Here is a 24,844-nt window from a genome sequence, read left to right on the forward strand (position 1 = left end):
GACCTCAATTGTCACTTTGAATCAATATTCAACATACACATTGAGCTTCAGTATTCATCTCCCTCAAAGGGGAAAACAGGGCAGCCGAATCCTTAAAATCCCTTCTGGCTGTAATATCTTACCATTTTATGAATGTCCTATTTTATTTGCCTAAACAGAATCAAAGTTGAAGGAACAATAGATAAAGAAAATGCGGTCTATACATACAGACACAGACAACATGGATGAACCTTGAGGACATTCTGCTAAGTGAAATAAACCAGTGACAGAAGGACAAGTTCTTCATAATTCACTTATATGGACGATCTAAAACAGTCAAATTCATAGAAGCAGATTGTAGAACGACATTTGCCAGGGGTTGGGGGAGTGAAAATGGGGGAGTTGCTATTCAACAAGTATAAAGTTTCAGTGATGCGAGGGGGATAAGTTCTAGCATCTGCGGCACAACACGGTGCCTATAGTTAGCAATGCTATATTGTACACTTAAAATTTTGTTAAGAGGGCAGATCTCATGTTAAATGCTCTTACCCCAATAAAAGAAGGTAGTTCAAAATTATAGAATCATAATAGATATGTAATCAAGTTACTTTACTCCTATGGACAAGTAGCAATATATATTAACCATAGCTTCATTGCATGTTTTAGCCTAAAAATTGTCAGAAAGGAGTAAAAAGGAACACCTGTTTAATAGGATTAGTATCTGTGATATTTATTTTCACAGAATCAAGATTACGGCCAGTTTCCTTTGGTTAATTCATCCTGTTTAGTTAGACAATTTATTGATCCACTAGCATAATCTTTGTGCTATTCATTACATTTATGTATACCAAATACATATGTGTATGTATTATGTAATTAGCTTAACTAGTTTGATGTATCATGCTAATTTCTCCTTCAACTTTTTGAGTGTTTAGAAATATTTTAGCTCTGTGGGATGCTCACAGGATGGTTATATGACACAGTTACAGTATTGATTAAACTAAATGTACTGCTTTAATTTCTATAGCAATGCACTGCAATCACGTCATTTACAGATTTCCTGATTCCATGCCTACACAATGTAAATCACCAGATTTGTGTGGGAGCTGGGAAATCTGCACTTTTACAAACACCACAGGCAACTCTGATATAGATATTACAAAAACACCATTTGAGAAATACTACTAAATGTGGAACTATTAGCACACATGAAAATATATACATATATAATATATATGTCATAGAAATTTCCCTTGACTTTAACCAATACTTCATTTTTTATGACTTCCAAATTCCTCCTACCTCAACCTATTTGATCATTAAGGTATAATTAAGTAACATGAATATTAAATTAAATATAATACTAAGTTATATATAATATTAAGTTATATATGTTATAATATTATATTGTTATAATTTATGTCATCATTAAGTTACACATTTCCAATTTCGGAGTGGGGGTGGGCATAGAAATGCTCTGTTGGAATCCTGCTGAATCTTCAACCACATGCCTTAAAAAACAAACTCATTTCTCCTCTGGTTCCAGTATACAATTAATTTGTCTTCCTGACCTTTCTATTATTATGTCTTTTCGGTCATCTAATCTGAAAAATTACAATTAGTATATAATTCTTTATTACATCTGAGATATTTAGTCACTCATTCTTCTCGGTTCCAGTCTTTGATAATGATCCTTTTTTATTTCACTACGTGGAGTTTCTAAATTGATTAAACTCCTCTCATAAAACATCTATCATGGAGTAGTCCCCAACCCGATCTAATCTCTTCATTTTCTTGATCTGCGTCTCTCTAGCGACTGTGAATTTTCCCATCTTCCTTCCTTTCACAAACACATGTACCACCTCCACTTTCCGCTTCTCTTTGCTCCAGCGATTCTCCCCACTCTCTCCATCATCAATTTTTTTTTTAAAGATTTTATTTATTTATTTGAGAGAGAGAGTGAGAGAGAGAGCATGAGCGGGGAGGAAGGGCAGAGGGAGAGGCAGAAGCAGGCTCCTTACTGAGCAAGGAACCCAATGCGGGGCTCTATCCCAGACCCTGGGATCATGACCTGAGCCCAAGGCAGACGTTTAACTGACTGAGCCACCCAGGTGCCCCACCACCACCACTTTTTTTTTTTTTTTTTTTTGCACTCTAGGGTTCATTCTCATTAGCATGAACACACGGTTTTATCTAACAATAAACCAAAAACCAAAACTAAAAAAAAAAAAAATTCTTTTGACTCTACTTCCTCCTTTAGTCCTATTTCTTTGTTCACCTTTGCTTGCAAAAGTCCATGAAAGGCTTATTTGTACTAATTGTGCACAACTTCTCTTCTCTAATATGCTCTTAAAACCACTCCAGTAAAATAGTCAAACACAAAACTCCTTTCATCACAGTAACCAATGACCTCCATATTATGAAATCCAATGATCAATTTTGGAGCTCATCTTATTAGCTGATCATCAAATTTGACACAATGGATCAGTTACTTCTTCCTATGTTTTCTTCATTTGGCTTCCAGAGAACCGTATTTTCCTGGTTTTCCTCCTATCTCATCAACTCTCCTTTTCAAATGCTTTTACTTGTTCTTCCTTGTTTTCCTGACTTTTGGAGTGTCCCAGAACTCAGTTCTTAGCCTTTTCTTTTCTTTTTCCTTTCTTCTTTTAATTTAATAATCACTTCCAATTCTAAACTTCCAAATTTAGATCTCTATCCCACACCTTTAATTCTGAACTAAGACTTGTATATATCCAACTGCCTCCTTGAAATCATCACCAGAATACTAATTAGCCGTCTCAAACTTTAACATGTCCAGAATTCAGTTCCATATCATATCTCCACAAGTTTAATCAAAAGCTTTTCCAGTATCACTGGATATTTCATCCTGTCAGGTCTTCATGAAACCTTAGAGCTATCCTTATTTCTTAGAGTTGTTTCTTCTTTTTCTTGAACTTCACATCTCATCAGTTAGGAAATTCACTTAACTTTATCTTGAAAATCTAACAATTTTCATCACCTCCACTGCTATTTCATAATCCTAACAATTATAGGATCTTACCTAGCTTATTGCAAATAATGTCTATTTTTCTACTTTTTCTTCCTATAGTTTTCCCCACAAAGCAGCCACAGTGATCCTTTAAAAGTAAGTCTGGTCACTAGTTTGCTAAAAACCCTTTAATGACTCCGCATTTCACTTAGACTAAAAGCCAAATATGGGTCTTGAGCTGGGCTCCATTAATTATTTTTCTTTTTTTAATTTTATTTATTTATTTGACAGAGAGAGACACAGCGGGAGAGGGGACACAAGCAGGGGGAGTGGGAGAGGGAGAAGCGGACTCCCCGCTGAGCAGGGAGCCCAATGCGGGGCTCGATCCCAGCACCCTGGGATCATGACCTGAGCTGAAGGCAGACGCTTAACGACTGAGCCAGCCAGGCGCCCCTCCATTAATTATTTTTCTTTTCTACCGCTTTCACCCATGCAATTCTTCTGCAGTCACATGACCTACTAGCTATTCCTTTAACAAAATGAGCTCCACTCTGGATTGTGTATTTTGCTCTAAATGCATTTCTGGCTGGAATGTCTATTGCTGAGATTTCTGGTTGGCTAACCCCCTTCCTTTAAGACTTTGCTCAAATCTCAACTTCTCAGGTAGGTAACCTCCATCATCCTACAGTTGCTTTACCGACCTCTCTTACCCTACTTCATCTTTTCTTTCTTATCACTCTCTAGACAGAATGTGTCATTAACTTATTTATATTGTTTATTGTTTATTGGTTTTTCCCCTGATAGAGCAAAAAATTATGCAGAAGCAAGCCTCTCCATTACTTTGGTTGCCGATGCCCTTAGAACAATGCCTGCCATGCAGTAGATATCCAATAAATAATTCCTGAATGAACACAGAATGAATGGAATTCTAGTAAGAACCACGAGATTAAGTTTGGAAACAATTTTAAAGAGTATCTAATCCAACTCTCCAACCAAGGCTTTGTAAATAAGGCAATATCTAATGACTTCCACCTCATTGCCCCTGTTGTCGCACCTAAGCAGGTAACGCCAGACTATTAGAGTTGAAAGAAAGCTTGGATGTTGCCGATGAGGATCCTGATGTGCTAAGCAGATGACATAATTTACCCAGTTTCATCTACCAATAAACAGTCAAAGCTGAAACTGGAACTTAAGTGTCTTTGTGCTATGTCATTTTTCATTTCACTGCAATGGAATCAGTTGACATTGAACAAGCCTCAGAAACTTTTATCATCCAGTAATAATTGACTGGATTCACTGCATTCCTGTCAGATCACACAGTGTTGCTGCTGACTGTTGTTTAACAAACTAGAACTTACTGATTTACAATATACAGCTTGCAAGAAAGGCACTAGCTGATAGTACTCTCTGTGCTGCACGATTATTGGGCTGGCTTGGTCTATGTTGCCAAAGTCAAACACAGCCTTCGCAGGACTTGCCTCACTGCCTGAACTTTAGGAGCAAAATTTAAAGTACAATAGCCAACGGCAAGTCCCCAGTCCTTCGGTGAGGGACCTGAAGTCAAAGGCACCATTTGTAATTTTAATGAAAAGAATGTGAACCTCTCCTTTATTCATATTTCTCTTTTGAATTCTATTATGAGTTGAAAATATTATATGAGCAATGCATAGGAAAAACCAATGCAATACCACCTGAAATATAATTTCTCATTTTGATAACCATGACTTAAAATGATATGAGAACATTAAAGGATTTAAAGGAATTAGAGGGCCAGGATTAGACTTAAATTTTTATTTTAATTATTCACAGATCATTTTATACATCAATTCCATAACTAATACAGTTAAAAGGAACACTGTTTTGTGATACTGAAGTGGCTATATACAGTATTATTAATTTACTGACACTATGTCTCTTTAACCTGGCATTTATAGAAATATAATATAGTTTGGGCATTTGTATCACTTTCTTGAAAAGTACTAAATGAACTTATTGATAGATAGATAGATAGATAGACAGATATATCTCCAGGATTCAGACAAGTCTACCCAAACATTTACTGTAACACTAATCTGGACTCCGGGAACAAAACTGAGGGTTACAGAAGGGAGGGGGGTGGGGGATGGGGTAACTGGGTGATGGGTATTAAGGAGAGCACGTGTGGTGATGAACACTGGGTGTTATATGCAACTAATGAATCTTTGAACACTACATCAAAAACTAATGATGTACTATATGCTGGCTAATTGAACATAATAATAATAAAAAATAAAAATAAATTAAAAATAAATAACAGTAAAACAATAAACTTCTCAGTTACTGTTTTCTTCCTAAAGAAGAGGGAAATAAGTAAAGTGTCCCAATGTCATTTAATTAGAAAATGCAGAGAAGAGCAATTCATGGATCTGATGCTATTATTGGACAAGCTACATTGTTCTAGAAACTCAGAAACATAAACATAGATGTTCATATAGAAACACAAATCCTTGCTAAGAATGCACAATCTGAAAAGAGAGTAACTACATGAACATAAATACGTATATTATGATCCCCAGAATAAATGTGTTAGTTTCTAGACCAAATGTGTTGGTTTCTAGAACTCAGTGGTAATAAAGAAACAATTAGAAATTGTTTTGTAATTTCCTTCCTTATATCTAGTAATCAAATACATCGGGAGTTTAAAAACTTAGATTTTTAATGGAATCACTTGCATACCAAAAGATGGTATAATTATTGGAAAATTCCTGACATTATCATCCACCTTGATATGATTCCAATATGTATCACTGTAGAAGTAACAATTTCTAAAACAAGAGTTTTTGAACTCTCTAACATTTTAAACCAGGATTCTGCTGAATTTCATTGCACCTGGGCATGAAATTATCATGGGAAGAGTAAAAGTTATATAACCCTGAGTATTGACAGCCTGAGGGAAGAAGAGAAAACAAGCAAACAAAAATCAAAGTGGGTATAGCTAGTGTGTAACTTCTGTCTTACCTTCAAAGGAATGTATTAGAATGACAGACCCACGTGGTACTTTTGCTAAATCCCAGATAACTATAAATATTTTTTGTTAAACATCTACTCAGTGTCCTTTCAGCAGCAGCCCACAATATCGTCTCCTCTTTCCTCACACTTTCCTTCTCTGGTCTATGTGATACTTTATTCCTTCTGCCTCTCTAAATGCACTTCCTCTGTGTCCTTTGCTGGATAATGCTCCTAAGCCTGGGCTTTATATGCTGCCGGTGGTGCTCAGTCTCAGTCCTAGTTACCTCACTTCTCATTCCAACCTGTCTCTAGCTAGCCAATATTATTGATGTCTATTGGTTCATTTACCTTAGATATCAACTACATCCTATCAGTTATACTTCAATGGAGAAATCCTGAATCATATAAGCAGACACAGTTGTCTACTAGGTGGCTTAAATGGGACATCTCAAAGTGACCTCAATCTAAATAGATATAAAAAACAATTCTTAATATTCATAGCATTCCCACTCCAAACTTGACCTTCCTTCAACAATTTCCAAAACAGTGAGTATCTCTACTGGCTTTACCAACTTGTGCAATCAGAAAATGATGCTTTATTTAAACATTACCTTCTTTATCACTCCTCAATCCACTACAGTCCTTTTCATTATGCCTCCCTAAATACCCCCTAATTTATTCTACTGCTTTATTTCCATCAATACCATTCTAATCCAGGCTACCATGATTTTTTTTTTCTTGGATTATAGAAATCACCTCTTAAGTGATCTTCCTACAGCTAATTGAGCTTCTCTTCAGATCAACCTTTGCACTTAGTAAGAACAATCATTTGAAAATTCAAACCTTTACATGGCTTAAAATCCTTCACATGGCTTAAATGGCCCTTCCTAGTCTAGTGTTTACCAATTGCCTTACTATACCAATCTCATCATTCTTCACTCAGTTACTGATTCATAATCTACTTTACACTTCAATCCTATCAGTGCATTCAGATTTCTAAAATAGTATAATGAAACATTTTCTCCTAAAAATATTATACTCCAAAAACATGTTCTGAAAACTCTGCAGTTGCCATGAAACCATGTCTTGAAGTGTGTGAAAAACAGACCATACTAACCCAGATCATAATGTTGAATTTTTGCCTTCAGACAACAGATTAAATAAAAGAGCTATTTACAAAAACAAAGGCAAATTATTTCCCAGATTATTCAATTAATTTGAAAGGAAACACCAACTATGGACTGGCATGCTAAGAACATAACTGTAGATTACATTAGGAACATCTTTTCTTTTCTTACACAGTTGTGCTTAAGTCACATTACTTTTCAATGACTGATAATTAAATACTGATGGAAAGTTCCATCTTTCAGAATTCCAATCTATTCGATGTATTAGTACCCTTATCTTCAAAAATATCCCTCAAATTTGACAGCTTCCCCTTACAATTTTCCTGTAACTTTAAGTTCTTTTAAATAACTAAAGCTTTAAAGGCGCTTACACAGTTGTGCTTTGATCCCCAGTCAGCCTGAGGCAGTGACATCAATGCTAGGTTAGAAGAGCAACTATTTACTTACCATATTGTAGGTGGCTCAGAACCTTCTATTTCTAAGTAATCATACTTTTCTTCCATTTGGAAATCAGTAAATATGAGTGAAATTGTGTCTCCAGGCTCTGCTACAATGGTCCAAGTGCAATCAGCATTGTTATGGTACTCATTAGGAAAACTAGGGCTTGAAATGATGCCACTGGATCCTCTCATCGTTCCTCCACACGCATCTTCAGCTGTTAAAACAAGGACAAGATGTTCAGTTATATGTCATTAAGAAAAATGCAATTAAAGCAACTCTGTTAACAGTTTTGGATAAAAACAGCAGTCCAAATATTGTGACACCAAGTGCATATTATACTAATAAAGATTAAATAAAATGAGAAGTCCATGAAAACATTTTAAACACATATATAATCTATATCTTGGCAATTTTATAACCATTAGTTGAAATAGCAATGAAAGTAAGTAAAAATTTACAGTCCTATTAGATCTCAGGATAACAGGACCAAGATTTTCTTTTCATTGATTAGGTGATGAAGTGAATAAAACAAAACCAACATTGTTCTTAAGGTCTATTATGGGAAATCTTTAATCACTTTGTACACATTTATGGTACGACTGAGTTTTATTTTTATTTTTTTAATATAGGTATGTACAAAATAAAGAAAATTTAAGAGAAAATATAATATTTGTCAGTGGCATTTTTCAAAAACTTTTGAAAGTATGTGTGAAATTAAACTTTAAATAAAAATACATTGGGGCACCTGGGTGGCTCAGTTGGTTGGGTGTCCGACTCTTGATTTCAGCTCAGGCCCATGATCTCATGGGCTCCACACTGGGCATGGAATCTGCTTGAGATTCTCTCTCTCCCTCTCCGTCTGCTTCTCCCCCCCCCCACTTGCATGCATGTTCATGCTCTCTCTCTCTCTCTAAAATAAATAAATAAAATCCTTAAAAAAATACATCACTTTTCTAGGAAACTTTAGAGAGAAATAATATAGTAATTAATATATCTTTGGTAATGCAGTCCCTGTAACTCTACCAAATAATGTAAACATATTTTGCTAAGTATTTATGTGATATATGTATATACAGTATTATAAATACATTTTTACTAGCTTTATATTAGGACTTATGGTTCCCATTTTCCAAACAGTGTTCTCCACAAGTCTACTTTTGACCAATGGTGTATTCTAACAGAGGGGATACTTGACCATCTATGTTTAGTATGAGATGTGCAAGATAAAGTTCTTTGTTTTAAAAGAAATTGAAGCTGTAAAATTTGTCTTGTCATAACACTGTTCAGCTCAGTCAAGTTAATAGGTTACTAGTTTATTTATACAATAAACTATCTCAAGATTTAGGTGGTTATCTTGAGCCACTCAGAAAATTCCATCAATTTAAGTCAAATGTTAGAGGAAAAAATTTGGCTCTATAATGACCAAATATTATTTGATGTAATGACTTATATCCATAACTTTAATAGAGATGGACAGCATCTTGTTTAACTCCATAATGGGCCAGGAATAGCAAAATGCTTTGGTACCAGGAACAACATTATTACTATACCGTATACATCAAATAACATTAGCTTCTTCCTGTCACTCCTTATCCATTTAACTCCATAATTCATAAATTGAAAGCAAAAGTTTATTAATCTTAAAAGATATTTAACTTTTATCACCCACTATTGTAAAAGTTATATTTATTTTCATTGCATGCCCTCTTTTTTTTTTAAGATTTTATTTATTTATTTGACAGAGAGAGACACAGCGAGAGAGGGAACACAAACAGGGGGAGCGGGAGAGGGAGAAGCAGGCTTCCCATGAAGCAGGGAGCCCGATGCAGGGCTCGATCCCAGGACCCTGAGATCATGACCTGAGCCCAAGGCAGACACTTAAGGACTGAGCCACCAGGCACCCGGCCCTCTCTATATTTTTAAATTTGGGGGGTAATTAGAAAGAACTTGTGGTCCTGTCTAGACTATGAGACATATTATTACAATTTTCTTGGCAGAACACACAGTGCCTTCCCTCAGTATTTAACTTTAACCTCTGGTAAGCATGTCCTGCTCCCCCTATCCCTGACCCCAAATTACCTCTACTCTTTGTCTTCCCAGTACCAACACCAGGACTGAGTAGTACTTTGGAAATAAAATGTTACACTATCATATATTTGTAGTGTAACTAGTACACAACCTATTCAAACCATAGCTCTGTGAGCTATTTATTTCCATTTCTCTAGATTACAATCCCAGGCAAACATATATTTCAGTTGACATTAAAATTTTTTAAAAATCCTTTTTTATTCAAAAATCTCAATTCGTTGATTAATACTTCTAGTGCTGGCTACTCACAAAATAATTGACTTCATCGGGTTAAGGTTCTTTGCTTTCCCTAGCTTGGGCTTGTGGCAGATGGGGCAAAGGTAAGGCAGAAGAGTGAGCTCTTCTTCCCCGTTTTCCCTCCTAGTATTTTTGTTCATATACCCCTACTCACCGAGCATTCTGTGATTCCTCCTGGAGTTGGATGTGGAAGGGATCGGGGCACATGAGTCCTTTTCCTTTTCTGATACTGATTTGGTACCATTTCCAAGGGTTTTAGCAGATGATTAAAGAAAGATGGTTCTTTTGCTCATGAACCTTTATGGGATCCTCAGAGGTGTCCCATTCATTTTTCTTCTTGTGGGGGAATGTGTCTGTTTGTCTGCCTACATTTCTCCCTTACAACATGGATATAGAATAATTTACTTCCATCTTCTTTCCAACTGTCTCCTTATCCTTCCAGGTGGGCCTCTTGGGAAGGATCTAAGACAATTCATGACCCCAACTCCCTCACAAAAGTCCTGCATTTGGTCAAATGAAAACATACCTCATTTATTATTCATCCTCTGTGGAAATGTGGTTTCTTCCCACCGGCAGCCTTATGGCTTTACCATCAAATTTAAGTATTTCAACCATGGTTTAATAATAATACACTGTGTCCCCAACATTACAGGCCATACAAATCAATTTCTCTGCATGGTTTCCTTGAAGATCCTCAATGTAGGCTCACAGAAGAGAGAAATCAACCCAAATTCCTAACACATGAGATGGATCACAACTTATAGAATAGCTCTCTCTCGGGAAATTTTTATTTTACAGCAAAATAACCTCAACCCAAAAGTATGAGTGACTTTTACTTGAAAAGAAGATGGGAACACAGATCTTCCAGCACTGAAACCAATGTTCTTGCCAATTCTTGTATCAAGTTCTTTGTTCAGCACTCCTGTTTATCTCTTATCTCTATACAGAGACTATCATAGAATCAGCATCTGACAAAATTGTGAAATAGGTAGCTTGCTTTTAGTACGTGTTAGATATATAACAGTTTGGCTAGGTGGCCCTACCTGAATGCTGTAACATTTGTATTGTGATTTGGCCTAGATTTAATACAATACTTATAAAAGCCAATACATTTTCTGTAATCATAGACTGTTTTAGCAAAATATATTACCTAAACTAAAATTTTTATTTATTTTTTTAAAGATTATATTTATTTTTTTGACAGAGAGAGAGAGAGAGAGCACAAGTAGGCAGAGAGGCAGGCAAAGGGAGAGGGAGAAGCAGGCTCCCCACGGAGCAGGGAGCCTGATGCGGGGCTCGATCCCAGATACCCTGGGATTATGACCTGAGCCGAAGGCAACAGCTTAACCGACTGAGCCACCCAGGCACCCCTAAAATTTTTATTTTATAACAGAGTTGGAAAAACTGGAAGGCAACATTAGAAAAAGCCATGAAACCCTCAAATCCAGTGCTGTGCTCTGCTAAGTAACATTGCCTGGTCACTGGTCAAAGTGAGTTGGTCTTTGAGTTCATTCAGCATCACCCTGTCCTGGCCACCAAGCTTGCCTGCTGGATTAGTGTTGCCTGCAAGATCTTCTGTCCAACAATTCACAGAAAGGGCAGGAGTCACTAAGTTTGTTCAAGAGAACCATTTCTTAACAGACTCCAGACACATATGTGATCATATTGGCTATTTGTAAAATTTTCTGTTAATTTTAAAGTGAATTCATTTAGACATCTGTTCAAAACATATCCATTGAGATCTATAAGGTGCCAAGGGGGAAGTGTGTTAGTCTCTCGGGCTACAGTGATGATCAAAAGGTAGGGTAATCTCTGCCTTCATTGAGCATTCTGTCCAGTAGAGTGTGAGGTTCTAAACAAATGACAGAACAAACACTTAAAATTACATTTCTGTCAGGCACTGTGAATAAAGATCATTTAGTACAGACATCATATGGTGGGCTTTGAACTAGTTAGGGAATTCAGGAACACAGACTCTTTGAGGAAGTGATTAGAACCTGAAAGTTTAGATCTGAAGCCTGAAAGGTGAATAGCAATCATTAACTAGATGAGAAGCAGAAGGAAACGTGTTCTAAATAGGTATACTGACACTTTCCCTGGAGGAAATGGGCATTCTCCAAACAGAAAATCTGTGTGCTGTTGCCAAGACAGTGAGGGACTATGTGGTACCAAATACAGTTGGAAGGGCAACTAGGGGCTAGACCTTGTAGAACCTTTCTGACAAGCTTATGGAATTTTTTTAGAGCAATGGAAAGTTATTGATGGGTTTTCAGCAGAGATGACGTGATTGGACTGGGTTTTGAAAATATCAGTCTGGCAGCTCTTTGGAGTTTACAGAGGAATGAGAAAGTAGAGGATCAGATTAGGGGGCTGAATCAAGAATTCAGGCAAATTTTTCCATGATTTATTGCTTCCTCAAGATAAACAATCTTTTGTTTTTCAGTGTTTTAGCGTATTTTTATCTCAGTATCTTCAAAAGATTAGTTTGATCTTTGTAGGCGCTCTGGAATAAATAGCATCATGACAAAATAAGTTAGAATACTCCTCTTAGGCCTGTTTTTAAGAATAATACTTTTTCACCTAAAGAGTAAAGCAATGTGATTGAATATCTCAGATTTATCTTGTACTTAACTAGAAGTTGTGTTGGCTTCAAAATGTAGTTACTTATTATATAAAGAATATAGTGGATAATAAAAAGGTTGGTGGTTTCTCTACTCTTGTTCTAAGAAAAGTGCATAGGTTGTAAGATTGAAAGTATGCTATTTTAAAAATATATGTATATGTGTGTACATATACATATACTGGATGATGGAAAGTTGCATGTTAAGAAGCTTGCAGTCAATTTATTGTAAAACAGGAAGAAAACAACCAGTTCAGCCAATAGAATCAATGAGGGCAATGTGGTCTTTTAAGAATAAGCATTTTTTTTTAAATAATCTTTTTGACTTAGGACTTATTCCAATAGTCTGGGGAAAATACTATCAACTCTCAAATTATTAATGTACTAAATCTATTGATAAAAACTATGGCTGTTAAATTTAAAGTTCTACTAAACCTAATTTTCCTTGTTTACAATATTATAAAGCTATCATCAAATAACTTCTACTTCTTTAAAATAACTGAATTTATGTAAACTTGGTAAACAATCTCTTTAATCTCTCACCTATAGAGCAGGGAGAAAAGTCATAAATAAGATAAAAAATTAGTTGTATTTAAATGTAAATATTAAGAAAAAAGTTTAATATTTCCCCACAAATATATTTTTCCTAAAATTAAATTTTATTTACTTTTCATTTCTGTGACATTCATTTAGATACTGAAAATACCAGACTTTGTTTTGGCTTTGGGTAGGAAACCATACATTTCATTTAAGATCTTGTAAATTGGAACTGCCCCAAAACATGACAGCACAAAAAAAAAAAAAAAAAAAAACACAAAAAAACAAAAAACAAACACACAGCATCAAAAAAACACTTAAAACAGTTTTCTGTAGCACATCTTTGCAGATATTGATCTCATACTGTGCTCTGCCCTGCTATTAGTTTCTTCTGAAATAGCTTAGGGATGGGGCGCAGGGGTGACAGGAATTAGGCTTGTTTATCAAAAAAGATAAATGAACTGTAAATCATAGAAAATGAGTATACTTGGTGAATTCCAGATGCTAAGCATTCAATCCAATGTCAGACTATATCATGGGAAATTTTTTTTGCAACTCTCCCTTGTTAAATCTCAACCTTCTATTAGCAGTCAAGTAAAACTGACATCTACATGGATTATTGCTCCTTTGTAGACAGGCATCACTGTTGTACCTCTTAATTAGATAAACTATTTAGATATTACATTCATTAATTATCCATTATATTACATATGCAGAGCAGCCGTTCCATTTCTGTGGCTATCCTTGTTTACATTTCATAGTTCAGCCTTATGCATCTTCATATTTAAGGAGAAACACTTTTCTCATAGAGAAGAAAATTGTGCAACGGGGAGATAAATTGTACATCTTCTAGATTGGTAGTTTTATGTTTTTCAAGGCACAACACATAATGCTGTTCCAAGTTTTAAGGAAAAGAGAAGTAGATTTTTTATGATGATGGAGAAAACCAAAGTGCCCTTATTTTCATTTCTCGGTCCAGTCCCCTCAGCTCCTTTCATACCAGAACAGATAAAATTAAATTCATCTGAGAATCAGATTTATAACAACTTGAAGAAGAAAAACATTCATCGCTCATCCAGATGAACACTTCATGGAAAGAGAAAGTAAGCTAAGCATCATGGCACTCAGCATTGAGGGTTTATTCCTAAATACTCAAATACGCATTGGAGCAAGTATCTTACCTTAATTATATTTACCTTCCTAAGAGACATGTTTAGAAAATGAGAAGGTAAGTTAATGCACTGAGGAAAGTAATTAATAAATACAGGGATTTTTATTTTCATATTTAGCTTAAAATCTCCAAATAAGAAAGAAATAAAAATCATTCATTCAATGATAATTTAAATTATTTAAAGATTTGGAGGAAAAAAATTTTCAACCAAGAGGGAGGCATGACAGAGCAACAGGGAGCAAAGTTACATGCCTTTCTTCAAAAAAAAAAAAAATTAAAAACTAAGCAAAATAAAATTTTTTTAACACTGCAACAGGGCCATACAGAATTGTGACTCTCAGAAAGGAGAGGAATAAAGGAGGAGAGCCCTATAATTGCCTGGCTTTCTATCTAGAAGCACATTCAGGACCAGAGATGGGGATTATCAGTAGAACATGATGCTCTCCCTGAGCTAAGTAGACAGTGTTCAGGGAGCATGACATGCCCAAAGTTGTAAGACAGGATTCAGAGAGGGAGCTCTGTCAAAAAAAACTCACAAAATCTACAAAGTAGTGCCCTAGATCTTCGCTAAATATGAGCAAATGCACATAAAGGGTGAAATTCTATGCAGACAGGCAAAGAGAGACCAAGGATCTTTGTGCTGAATGGCTCCAAGAGAGCACACAGGGTTGGGTATTTTGCAAATTCCTCCAGCTAGGGTAGAGAGTTCTCTTTAAATAACCAGAGTATTCAGTAGAAATTCAGAAGGGATGAACTTCATTAGCGGGGCTAAACAATCCCTAGAGCAAAATTTACTCTAGAACTGCCCTAACAAAATTTAAAAACAAACCTCAAAGACACTATCTGGACCTAATGTAACTTCGCTTTATATCAGGAGAAAATCCAACATTCTTAAAGGATGAAAACTAAATCCAACACTCAATAACTTAAAATTCACAATGTTCAACATCTAGTAAAAAAGTAGTAGTCCTCTCAAGAGGCAGAAAAATACAACCTATTACCAAGAAAACTATTACTCAATAGAAACTAAACAAAAATGATGGAGATGTTGGAATTGTTATAATTTTGTTCTACAATTTAAAGCAAGGCTTGGCAAAGAATATGCCAAGCTCTATGTGGACTATACCCTGTTTTTGTATGGCCTAACAGCTAGGCATGATTTTTATAATTTTAAAAACAGATGAAAAACAAACTAGAATCAAAGATAAATATAAGATAGAGACCATATGTACCATGCAAAGTCTAAAATATTCATTCTGTAACCCTTTACAGAAAAAATAAACACAGTGAACATAGTGAGGAAGGAAGATATGTAGTAACCAAATAAAACTTTAAGAGACAAAATACATATTATTCTAAATGAAAATAATTGCTCAATGGGGCTTATAGCAGATTAGATACTACAGAATAAAACATATTGAACTTGAAGGCAGAGCAACAGGAACTCTTCAAAATGAAGGAGAAAGAACAGAAGAACTTTCAAAAAAAATTTCCCTGTAGTAAAATATCAAGCATTCTGACATAAGTAATACTGAAGTTCCAAAAGGCAGTGGGGCAGAGTGGAAGCATGGAAAGCTATTTGAAGATACAATGAACAAAGAAAAATCCACATTTGATGAAAACTAAAAACCCACAGATATAAAAGGCAAAGGGTTTTTGGCATCCTGGTATGGCAGAGACAATTAGCTAAGCACCAAAATTCCTGTTCCACCCTCACATGTGCTGTTGTAACTGGAGGCAGCTGCTCAATTATAGCAAACTTTCCTGTGCTTCCCATATTTAGGTCCGGCCATGTAACTGAATTCTGGTGAACAGTCAGTGGTGAGAGCTACCACTGCAAGTTCTGCCTATAAAAACCTGCCACAGGATCACACATACTCTTTTTCTCTCCTTATGTTATCAGGATATTGTGCCCCAAGTGACCTTAGAGACCACATGTTGATTGAAGACTTTTTTCCACGTAGATACTTGAAATCTCTGTCTCCCTCTAATTTTTAAACTCTATAAAGACAGGGATGGTATTTGTTTTTGTTCACATAATACCCCTATTATTTAAAAAAACGATATTGACATATAGTAGAGGTTTATATGAATGTACTGAATTAAATATAAAATAAGTAAATGAATAAATATAATTATTTGAACTGATCATCAAATTGGATTTGATCTCTGGACCATTTATAGAGTAGAATAAAAAGAGAATCACAAAGAATATATCACTATTCCAAAGCAGAGGAATAGTACAGTAATTGCAGCAAAAAGCCAAAATTAAGTAGAAAAATGGGAGAAACTTCCAAATAAATTTTAAGAACAAAATGTATGTTGCATGGCAAAAGCTTCAAAATTGAAAGGAGAGCTTAACTGGAAAGGCTTATTGTTATTCGGCACCTACAAGGTGGGAGTGAGTTAAGTTTTAGATTTTTCTCCATATTTAACTTCAATAAAGTGCAACTTCAGTATTTGCAGAACTATAAATGTAGAATATTCAAGAGAATCACCAGATAAAATATACAACTTAATGTGTGAATTTAGCAAGACCACTTATACACAGGCAATAAACAAGATATCAGTACTGAATAAATAGATACTGAAATTTTTAAAAATATCATTTCTAATAGGATAAAATTTCAAATATTTAGAAATAAAAACACTAAAAACATGAAAAACCTGAGCAAAGCTCCACTTATATTTTTGAGAGAAAATACAGATCTATATAAATAGATATTCTATGCTTTCCGATTGGTAATCTAAAAAATGTCAGTACCCCCCAGATAATCTATGGTTTTAGTGTAATCCCAATCAAAATTTTGGCATGCCCATGTGTGTATGCATGTATGTAAATCGACAACCTGATTTTTTAATTTATCTAGAATTGCAAAAAAGCTAAGCATAATTAAGACAATCTTGAAGAGGAAAATAAAGCTAACTAAGCAGCATTAATGCTCATCATAAAGCCACACTAATCAAAACAATGAGGAATTAAAAATAAATACAGGCCAGTCAACCAATGGAACAGAATAAAGTCTTTAGTAAAACACACACACACAGGCACACACACACACTCATTTAAACACCTGACTTATGACAGGAGCAGCACCATAGAGCTTTGGGAATAGAACATCTCTTCATTAAATGGTGCTGGGTCCATCAACTGTCCATACACTATAGTCAGTGCCAGATGAACCATAAATCTAAATACAAAAGGTGAAGCAATACAGCCTCTGAAACAAAATCTAAGACAACATTTTCATGTCCTTAGGATTGTCAAAGTTTCCTTAAATAGATATAGTACGCTACATTAAAATTAGGAATGATATTCTTTAAGAGAAGACAGTCACATAGTGGAAGATATTTCCGATACACATAACTGATAAGGGTTCATCCAAAATATATAAAGAACTTCTACAAATCATTAAGGAAAAGGCAAACAACTAATAACAAAATGGACAAAAGACTAGACCGGCATCTCACAATGAAGAATGGACCAACTGCCCATGAACATATAAGAACAGTACTCAATGTATTAGTCAGAACAGAAATTCAGATTAAAACTACATTTCTCCACTACACACACACACCAAGATGTTTAAAATGACTAATAACATAAAAGTTTAGCAAGACTGTGAAACAACTAAAATTCCTATATACTCCTGGTAGCTCTATAAATTAGTACAGCCATTTTGAAAAACTCATTGGCAGATAATCTAATAGAGCTATCCATGTCTTATGATTTAATGTTCCCATTACTAGGCATTTTCTCAGATGTGCATCAAAATATATTTACAGGAATGTTCATAGATGCATTACTTCTAATAACCAAATCTGGAAAAACCCAATATTCACCAAAGATATCATATATAAATAGTGGTTTAGTATTATAATGTATCACCGTCAATCTATAAAAATAAACAACTACTACATGCAAAAAGATAATCTCACAAAGAAGAACACTGGTTGAAGAGTACATACTGTAAGATTCTATTTTATGGAGTTGAAAATAGGTAAAAATAATTTGTGGTACTAGAAATCAGAAGGGTATTTACTTTCAGGAAAGAAGGATAGTGACTGGGAGGAAGTATTCCAGACATATCTGACATTTGGGTGATATTCTGTTCTTGATCTGGGTGGTAGTAACAAGGCTGCATTGGTTATATGAAAATTCAGCAAGCTATACACTTGTAAGTTACGACTTTTCTATATATAGGTTATATTTTAATTAAAAGCATTATGAAGTAAAATGGGGAAAATACCTCGAAAGCACCCCATCTCCTTCCAAGTCAGCAAATACATTGTGAGGTACCCCTGCACCTCTAAGAGAATGGCCAAATCTGGCTCTCCTCTTCTTGAATAGTGATTAGAAACTGAGCATGATTCAGACATTCATGATTGGCTTGGTCAGCAGTTCTCAAAGTTTAACATGAATGGGCATCACCTCGTGGGCTTGAAACATGATTGCTGGGCCCAGCTCCCCGAATTTTTGATTCAGTAGGTCCAGGGAAGAGTCCAGGAATTTGCTGTTTGACAACTATAGTTTCAGGGAAAAGGCAGCAACCATCTCAGTTCCTCTATTTTTTAAAATTCCTGTCCTTGTTGACACCTCATTTTTAACCTCTATCACTCTCCTTGAGTCCCTACTCCCCTTGATGCTTTTTACTCTCAGAAGGCAAACTTTAATGCTACTCCATTTTCAAAAGTGAGAATATTCAGGGTATGATTTCCCTACAAATTTCCCAAATTCTATCAACTTTGTTTCAACATAGGCTAAACATTAGAAACATCTAGATAACATTATTTTTTAAGATCTATTTATTTATTTGAGAGAGAGAGCTAGTGAGCATAGGTGGGAGAGGGGCAGAGGGAGAAAGGAAATTTCAAGCAGACTCCATGATGAGCACAGAGCCCAATGCAGGGCTCAATCCCAGGACCCTGAGATCATGACCTGAGCAAAAATCAAGAGTCAGGCTCTTAAATGACTGAACCCCCTAGGCACCCCTGGAGAATACTTTAAAATGCCTATTCAGTCCCAACCCCAAAATTCTTATTGAATTGATAGTGGGGTAAACCCCAACATTCCTATTTAATTGGTTAATAATGAGGTCAATTTTTTTTTTTAAAAAGTTCCCTCAGCACTCTAATGCCTAACTAGAATCAAGAATGCTGTACTTGAACTCACATAAAATAGCAAATCCATTCACTTGGGTACTTGACCCCACCTTCTGCCTAATTCCAGGTATTTACTCCACCTGAGATCACTTAAGCTGGTAAACAACTCTCTAACACCACCCTACAAGTCCAAATACAAGTGAAGCCAATACCCCCAACCCCAAGTAGGAAGTCAGAATAATTTTTTTTTCTTTTTTGAGTAAATTTTTCTTTAATCATCTTTTCCTAACAGAAATTTCCTCTCTTGCATTTTCAAATTCCTCAGAAAATTTACCTTTAATGTTTCTACTTATTTACCTTCTATTCATCCCTTAAATGACTACAATCTTATTTTTCTTCACGTTTTTTTTTTTTTTCTTTTCAAATTTTTATTTAAATTCTACTTAGTTAACATATAATGTAATAGTGTAATACTAGTTTCAGGAGTAGAAATTAGCACTCATTACAACAAATGCCCTCCTTAATACCCATCACCCATTTAACTCATCACCCACTCACCTCCCTCCAGCAATCCTCAATTTGTTCTCTATAGTCTTTTCTTGGTTTGTCTCTATTTTGTTCTGTTCATTTGTTTTGGTTCTTAAATTCTGCGTATGAGTGAAATCATATGGTATATTTCTTTCTCTGACTTACTTCCCTTAGCATAATACACTCTAGCTCCATCCATGTTGTTGCAAATGGCAAGATTTCATTCTTTTTAATGACTAATATTCTATTATATATATACATATATAATCTTCTTTGTCCATTCATCAGTGGATGGACATTTGGGCTCTTTCCATAGTTTGCTATTGTTGATAATGCTACTATAAACTTTCTGTCAGAACACTTTTCTTAAATTCACCATTGATTGCCTAAAGGACACACACATGTTCAATATGTTTTAATGGGCCCCTCTGTGGCATTTAACATTATTATTAACTTACTCCTTTTGAGAACTCTCCTTTTTTTGGCTTCTTTGTGAAATATACTGCTGATTACACTTATACCTATCTAACTACTTCTTATCCATCAACCTACTGCCTCCTCTTTCCTTACCAGTTACTTTAATAACAGGCTTCTACTGCTCTTTTCATAATATATGCTTTCTCCCAAGGTGACAATATCTAATCTTTATTTCAACTCTCCTCCAAGTATACTGTCAATTCTGCAATCTATGTCATTTAGCTCTATCTTCACCATCCATTCAACTGCCAAAGGGAAATTTTTAATAAAACATGTTAACTAGTTTTGGTAGCAATTACCTTTTCTAAAATCTTTGTTTATTTCATAGTTACTGATTGCATAAATTTCAGTAGGAGGATTTACTGATTCTCATCTGAACAGTGAGCTTTCAGAAACTGTCGGAGTTTGAAGCAGTGGTTGAGGCTAAGTAAAACAGAAGAAATAGTTATTGAGATACAAGAAATCTTTGCTTCCAAGATTCTGATTGTAAATACTGTGAGGCAAAAACCATATTATGTGTTTATTGCTCTATTTTCTCAGCAAGACTACATATCACCACTACCCAGGATTTTAGGATAGTACCCTTAAGCTAAGGGTTGTCTAATGGGAGTTTGGCAAAAGTGACTTAGGTCACATCCATGGCTAGTCTTTTTTTTTTTTTTTTAAGACTTTATTTATTTATTTGACAGAGAGAGACACAGCGAGAGAGGGAACACAAGCAGGGGGAATGGGAGAGGGAGAAGCAGGCTTCCCGCGGAACAGAGAGCCTGATGCGGGGCTCGATCCCAGGACCCTGGGATCATGACCTGAGCCGAAGGCAGACGCTTAATGACTGAGCCACCCAGGCACCCCTCCATGGCTAGTCTTTTCACATCCTCCCTGCCTAGGAATGACATATACTATAACTTAAAACCCATCTTCTTTTCTTATCCCTTTATATTATTTTTTACAGGAAAGCCTAGGCTATCTTTTTAAAAATGGAAATCAGATCATGTCACACATACTCTCCTGTTTGTAACATTTTAATGGTTTTCCATGAATTTGGAATAAGATCAGTGTCCTTACCATGACCTTAAATGATCTTAATTCACAAACCTCTCAAGATAACAATAACCACAGATGGCAGTAACTATTAGATCAAGATGGATCACCAGCCCTACAATGGATATTGCATGGTTGAAAAGTAAATATTTATTGAATTAGACAATTGAGAAGTCAAGATTTCCTTAGTATTGCAACACTGACAATTAGTTATATAGGCAATGTAAATTAATCCTACTGGAACTCATTTTGTCAAGTGGATTTTTAAAGAACATTTCCAGAAATAAAGAATGCTCATTTTCAGATTTAAATTTGATGTATTTTTTAAATGTTTTCTGTTTTACCTCATAGGCCAGATAACTAAAAAGTCGTTCATGTCTTGTGTTCATTTTTATAAATCTCATGCAGTGTTTTACCAAATCCAAAATTATAGAACTTAAACCCAGTTTACTTGAAAATGGAAAATTGTAAATTTGAGTGAATATGTTAATTTATTTTATGGAAGAAATGGCTCATTTAAACAGCAAGAATGTAACCCTGTGTGGACAGAAACAATGGCTATTTTTCTCATCATTGTATTTTCAGTGCTTAGAAATATGCTTGGCACTTAATGGGTGGCCAAAGTATCTTAAATGATATTCAGTAGAGTGGCTTTGGAGGATATCACAGACTTCTATGTGGACTTTGAATGACTTCTTATAAAATTGTAGTATTCCCCTCCTCCAATTCAAGCTTATTAATTCCTTGATTTTATCACTTCAGGTGTAGATATAAATCATTTTGTTGAGAGACCCTTTTAACTTTGTCTAACACTGTTCTTCTAAGAATGATAATAAACAGTCATTGAACAAGGTATGTGTATGCCACAAATCTTTCCAGATAGACAATGAATTCTTTTATCACAGGAAACAGGTTTAATATGTTTTTGGTTGGTTTACTTATTCATCCTCCATCATTTCTCAATGCTCCATCTCCATCTCAACCTTAATTCCTCCTTCTTCTCTTGTCCTATTAAAATGTATTCTCTACAGGAAAGTCAAGAGTGCTTCTTTAAAGTGGAAATTAAACAATGTCACTAACACTCTCTGGTTTGCAACACTGTAATACCCTTTCTTGAATTTGAAACAAAACTAATGTCCTTACCATGACCTTAAATGGTCTTAATCCATAATCCTCTCATTAAACTCAAGCCACACTGCTCATTTTTCATTTTCTTAAATTTAACAAAGCTCCTTCCAACTTTAGGACCTTCGTTAACTATTCTCTAGGCTGGCAGCTTCTTCCTCAAGGTCTTCCCAAGGTTGCCTATATGACCACATCCAAACCAGTGAGGCTTTCCTTGACTAATGACTATACCAGTGAAAACATCCTGCATCAGTCTCTACCACATCACTTGTTATATTTTTTTCATTTAACTTATCACACTATTCAGTATTTTTTGTTGTCGTCTCATTTATTTCTGGAGTATAAATGTCATGACATCTTCACTACATTACTAATACATTAGTCACAGCATTATCCCAAGTATCCAAAACACAGCTGGCTTATGGTAGACACCTAAATAATATATTATCTGATTAAAAAATATTTTTACTCCTCCATATGCCCATGAAATTTCATGGAAAATATTGGATAGGCTGTGTTATACTGAGCCTAAAAGTGGGTGCTCTAGAATCAGAGAGACAGGACAAATCTGATAATGATTGTGTGACCTAAATTAATTTACTTAAGCTTCATCTAAGCTGGTTATTTGTAAAATTATCATTATTTTGATAGTGCATTCTGTTGGCCTAAATTTTGCCAACAGTTTCTCAGTTGCATATTTTCTGTTTTCTTTATCAATAACCTAGAAGTTTTATTTTTGTGGATGAAGACAAGATTCTGGCAAGGTGATGGCACAATTGACTTGTGACTCTCTCCGACAAAACTGTCACAGCAGGGGGTAGATACCCCATTCACAGGCTTACATATCTCATTCCACTCTTGCCATCTCTACTAGTTGAGTGACAGGTTCAGTGCTACTGTTTGTTTCTCATTTTCTGCTACAAAATAGAGTAGTAAGAACAGAATAGAAAGAAAAATGTAGCACATCCTTGTCCATGAGAAGCCCTGTCAAAAGGCAAATTACGAAAGCACTTTTAGCATAACTGCAAGAGATCTGCAGAGCCTAATTGCTTAAAAATAGGCTGTCTCTCAATCTGCTCCTGAATTTACTATATTTTAAATATCAGTTTGCTTTGAAATCTATTTCTAACCAATGAAATTCAGAAGAAAGTGGATATTTAATGAAACATAAACTAGATAATTTTAGTTAAAAATGGATAGTATTCGGGGTGTCTGGATTGGCCAGTCAGTTAAGCGTCCACCTCTCAATCTCAGTTCTGGTCTTGTTCTTACAGTCCTGAGTTCAAACTTCGCATTGGGCTCCATGCTGGGCATGAAGCCTACTTAAAAAAAAAAAAAGGGTAGTATTCATTTTGTATATGAAAGTACTCTTCTAAACCTTTAAAACAGATCAGCAAATGTAATCCTAATAATAACTCTATGAAGAAAACAGAAAAAAAAAATGTTTATTTGTATTTTATAGGAGAGGAAATTGAAGCCCAGAAAGGTCAGTAACTTGCCCAAGATCACACAGCTGTGAAGTGGCAGAATCAAGTTTCAAATGAAGGCATCTAAGAGAATAGCTTTAACCACTGTACACTGTAGTGTGATATGAAAAACAAGTGAGAAAAAGTGAAAAACACAGTGCACTGTCATATACAATGATGGACGCAACATGGGGAGATGGAAGGACATGCCCAAAGCAGGAGAGGAAGCCAAGACAATCCAAAGTCATTGTAAATTAGGATTGCCCTTTTTTCAATTTTTCTAGAGAGTCCCTCCTGAGGCCAAAACACAAATGTTGAACATCAACAATGTTTATGGCAAATTCTCTCTCAATCTTTCATCCCCTATATTTGAATAAGAATCAATAGAAAAAAATAAACATACAGTACAAAATTTAATATTGGGTAAAACACTGGAACATAGGATGCACATAACATTTTAGATTGGTTTTATTAGTAAATTGTAATCACAAGATTACAGTGACTTATGAAAAGAAAATGATCATTTCTATAGTATGGATTATTTTTTCAAAAATGTGAACTTAAAGACAACATTTAAACTTTAAATATTTAAATAATTCAGATAAGATGTTTTTATTTGTTACACAAATAGAAAGTTTTTTCTAATGGTATTTTAAGATTTTATTTATTTATTTTAGAGAGAGATACAGAGATAGCATGAGCAAGGGGAGGGGCAGCGGGAGAAGGAGAGAGAAAATCTTAAGCAGACTCCCAGCTAAGGGTGGAGCCTGACACGGGGGCTCAATCCCAGGACCCTGAGATCATGACCGGAGCCAAAATCAAGAGTTAGTCACTTAACCGAGTGAGCCACGCAGGCACCCCTTTCTAGTGGTTTTTAAATGCACAATTGAGGTGCTAGTTTAAAAACACAAATGTGTGTGTATATGT

The 24,844-nt window shown here is 35.2% G+C and overlaps 1 protein-coding gene across 7 annotated transcripts in view; it reads right to left on the reverse strand.

Annotated features, from left to right (window-relative positions):
* Positions 1-24,844, reverse strand: part of CSMD3 (CUB and Sushi multiple domains 3) — a 1,192,082-nt gene that overhangs the window by 828,381 nt on the left and 338,857 nt on the right. For all 7 annotated transcript variants that reach the window (XM_032415697.1, XM_032415696.1, XM_032415695.1 and 4 more), the window contains exon 5: positions 7,531-7,738. In XM_032415697.1, the coding sequence (XP_032271588.1) occupies positions 7,531-7,738 (208 nt within the window). The remainder of the gene's footprint in view (positions 1-7,530; positions 7,739-24,844) is intronic.

The sequence above is a fragment of the Phoca vitulina genome, unplaced genomic scaffold, assembly GCF_004348235.1.
Source record: "Phoca vitulina isolate PV1807 unplaced genomic scaffold, GSC_HSeal_1.0 scaffold18, whole genome shotgun sequence".
Taxonomy (NCBI): domain Eukaryota; kingdom Metazoa; phylum Chordata; class Mammalia; order Carnivora; family Phocidae; genus Phoca; species Phoca vitulina.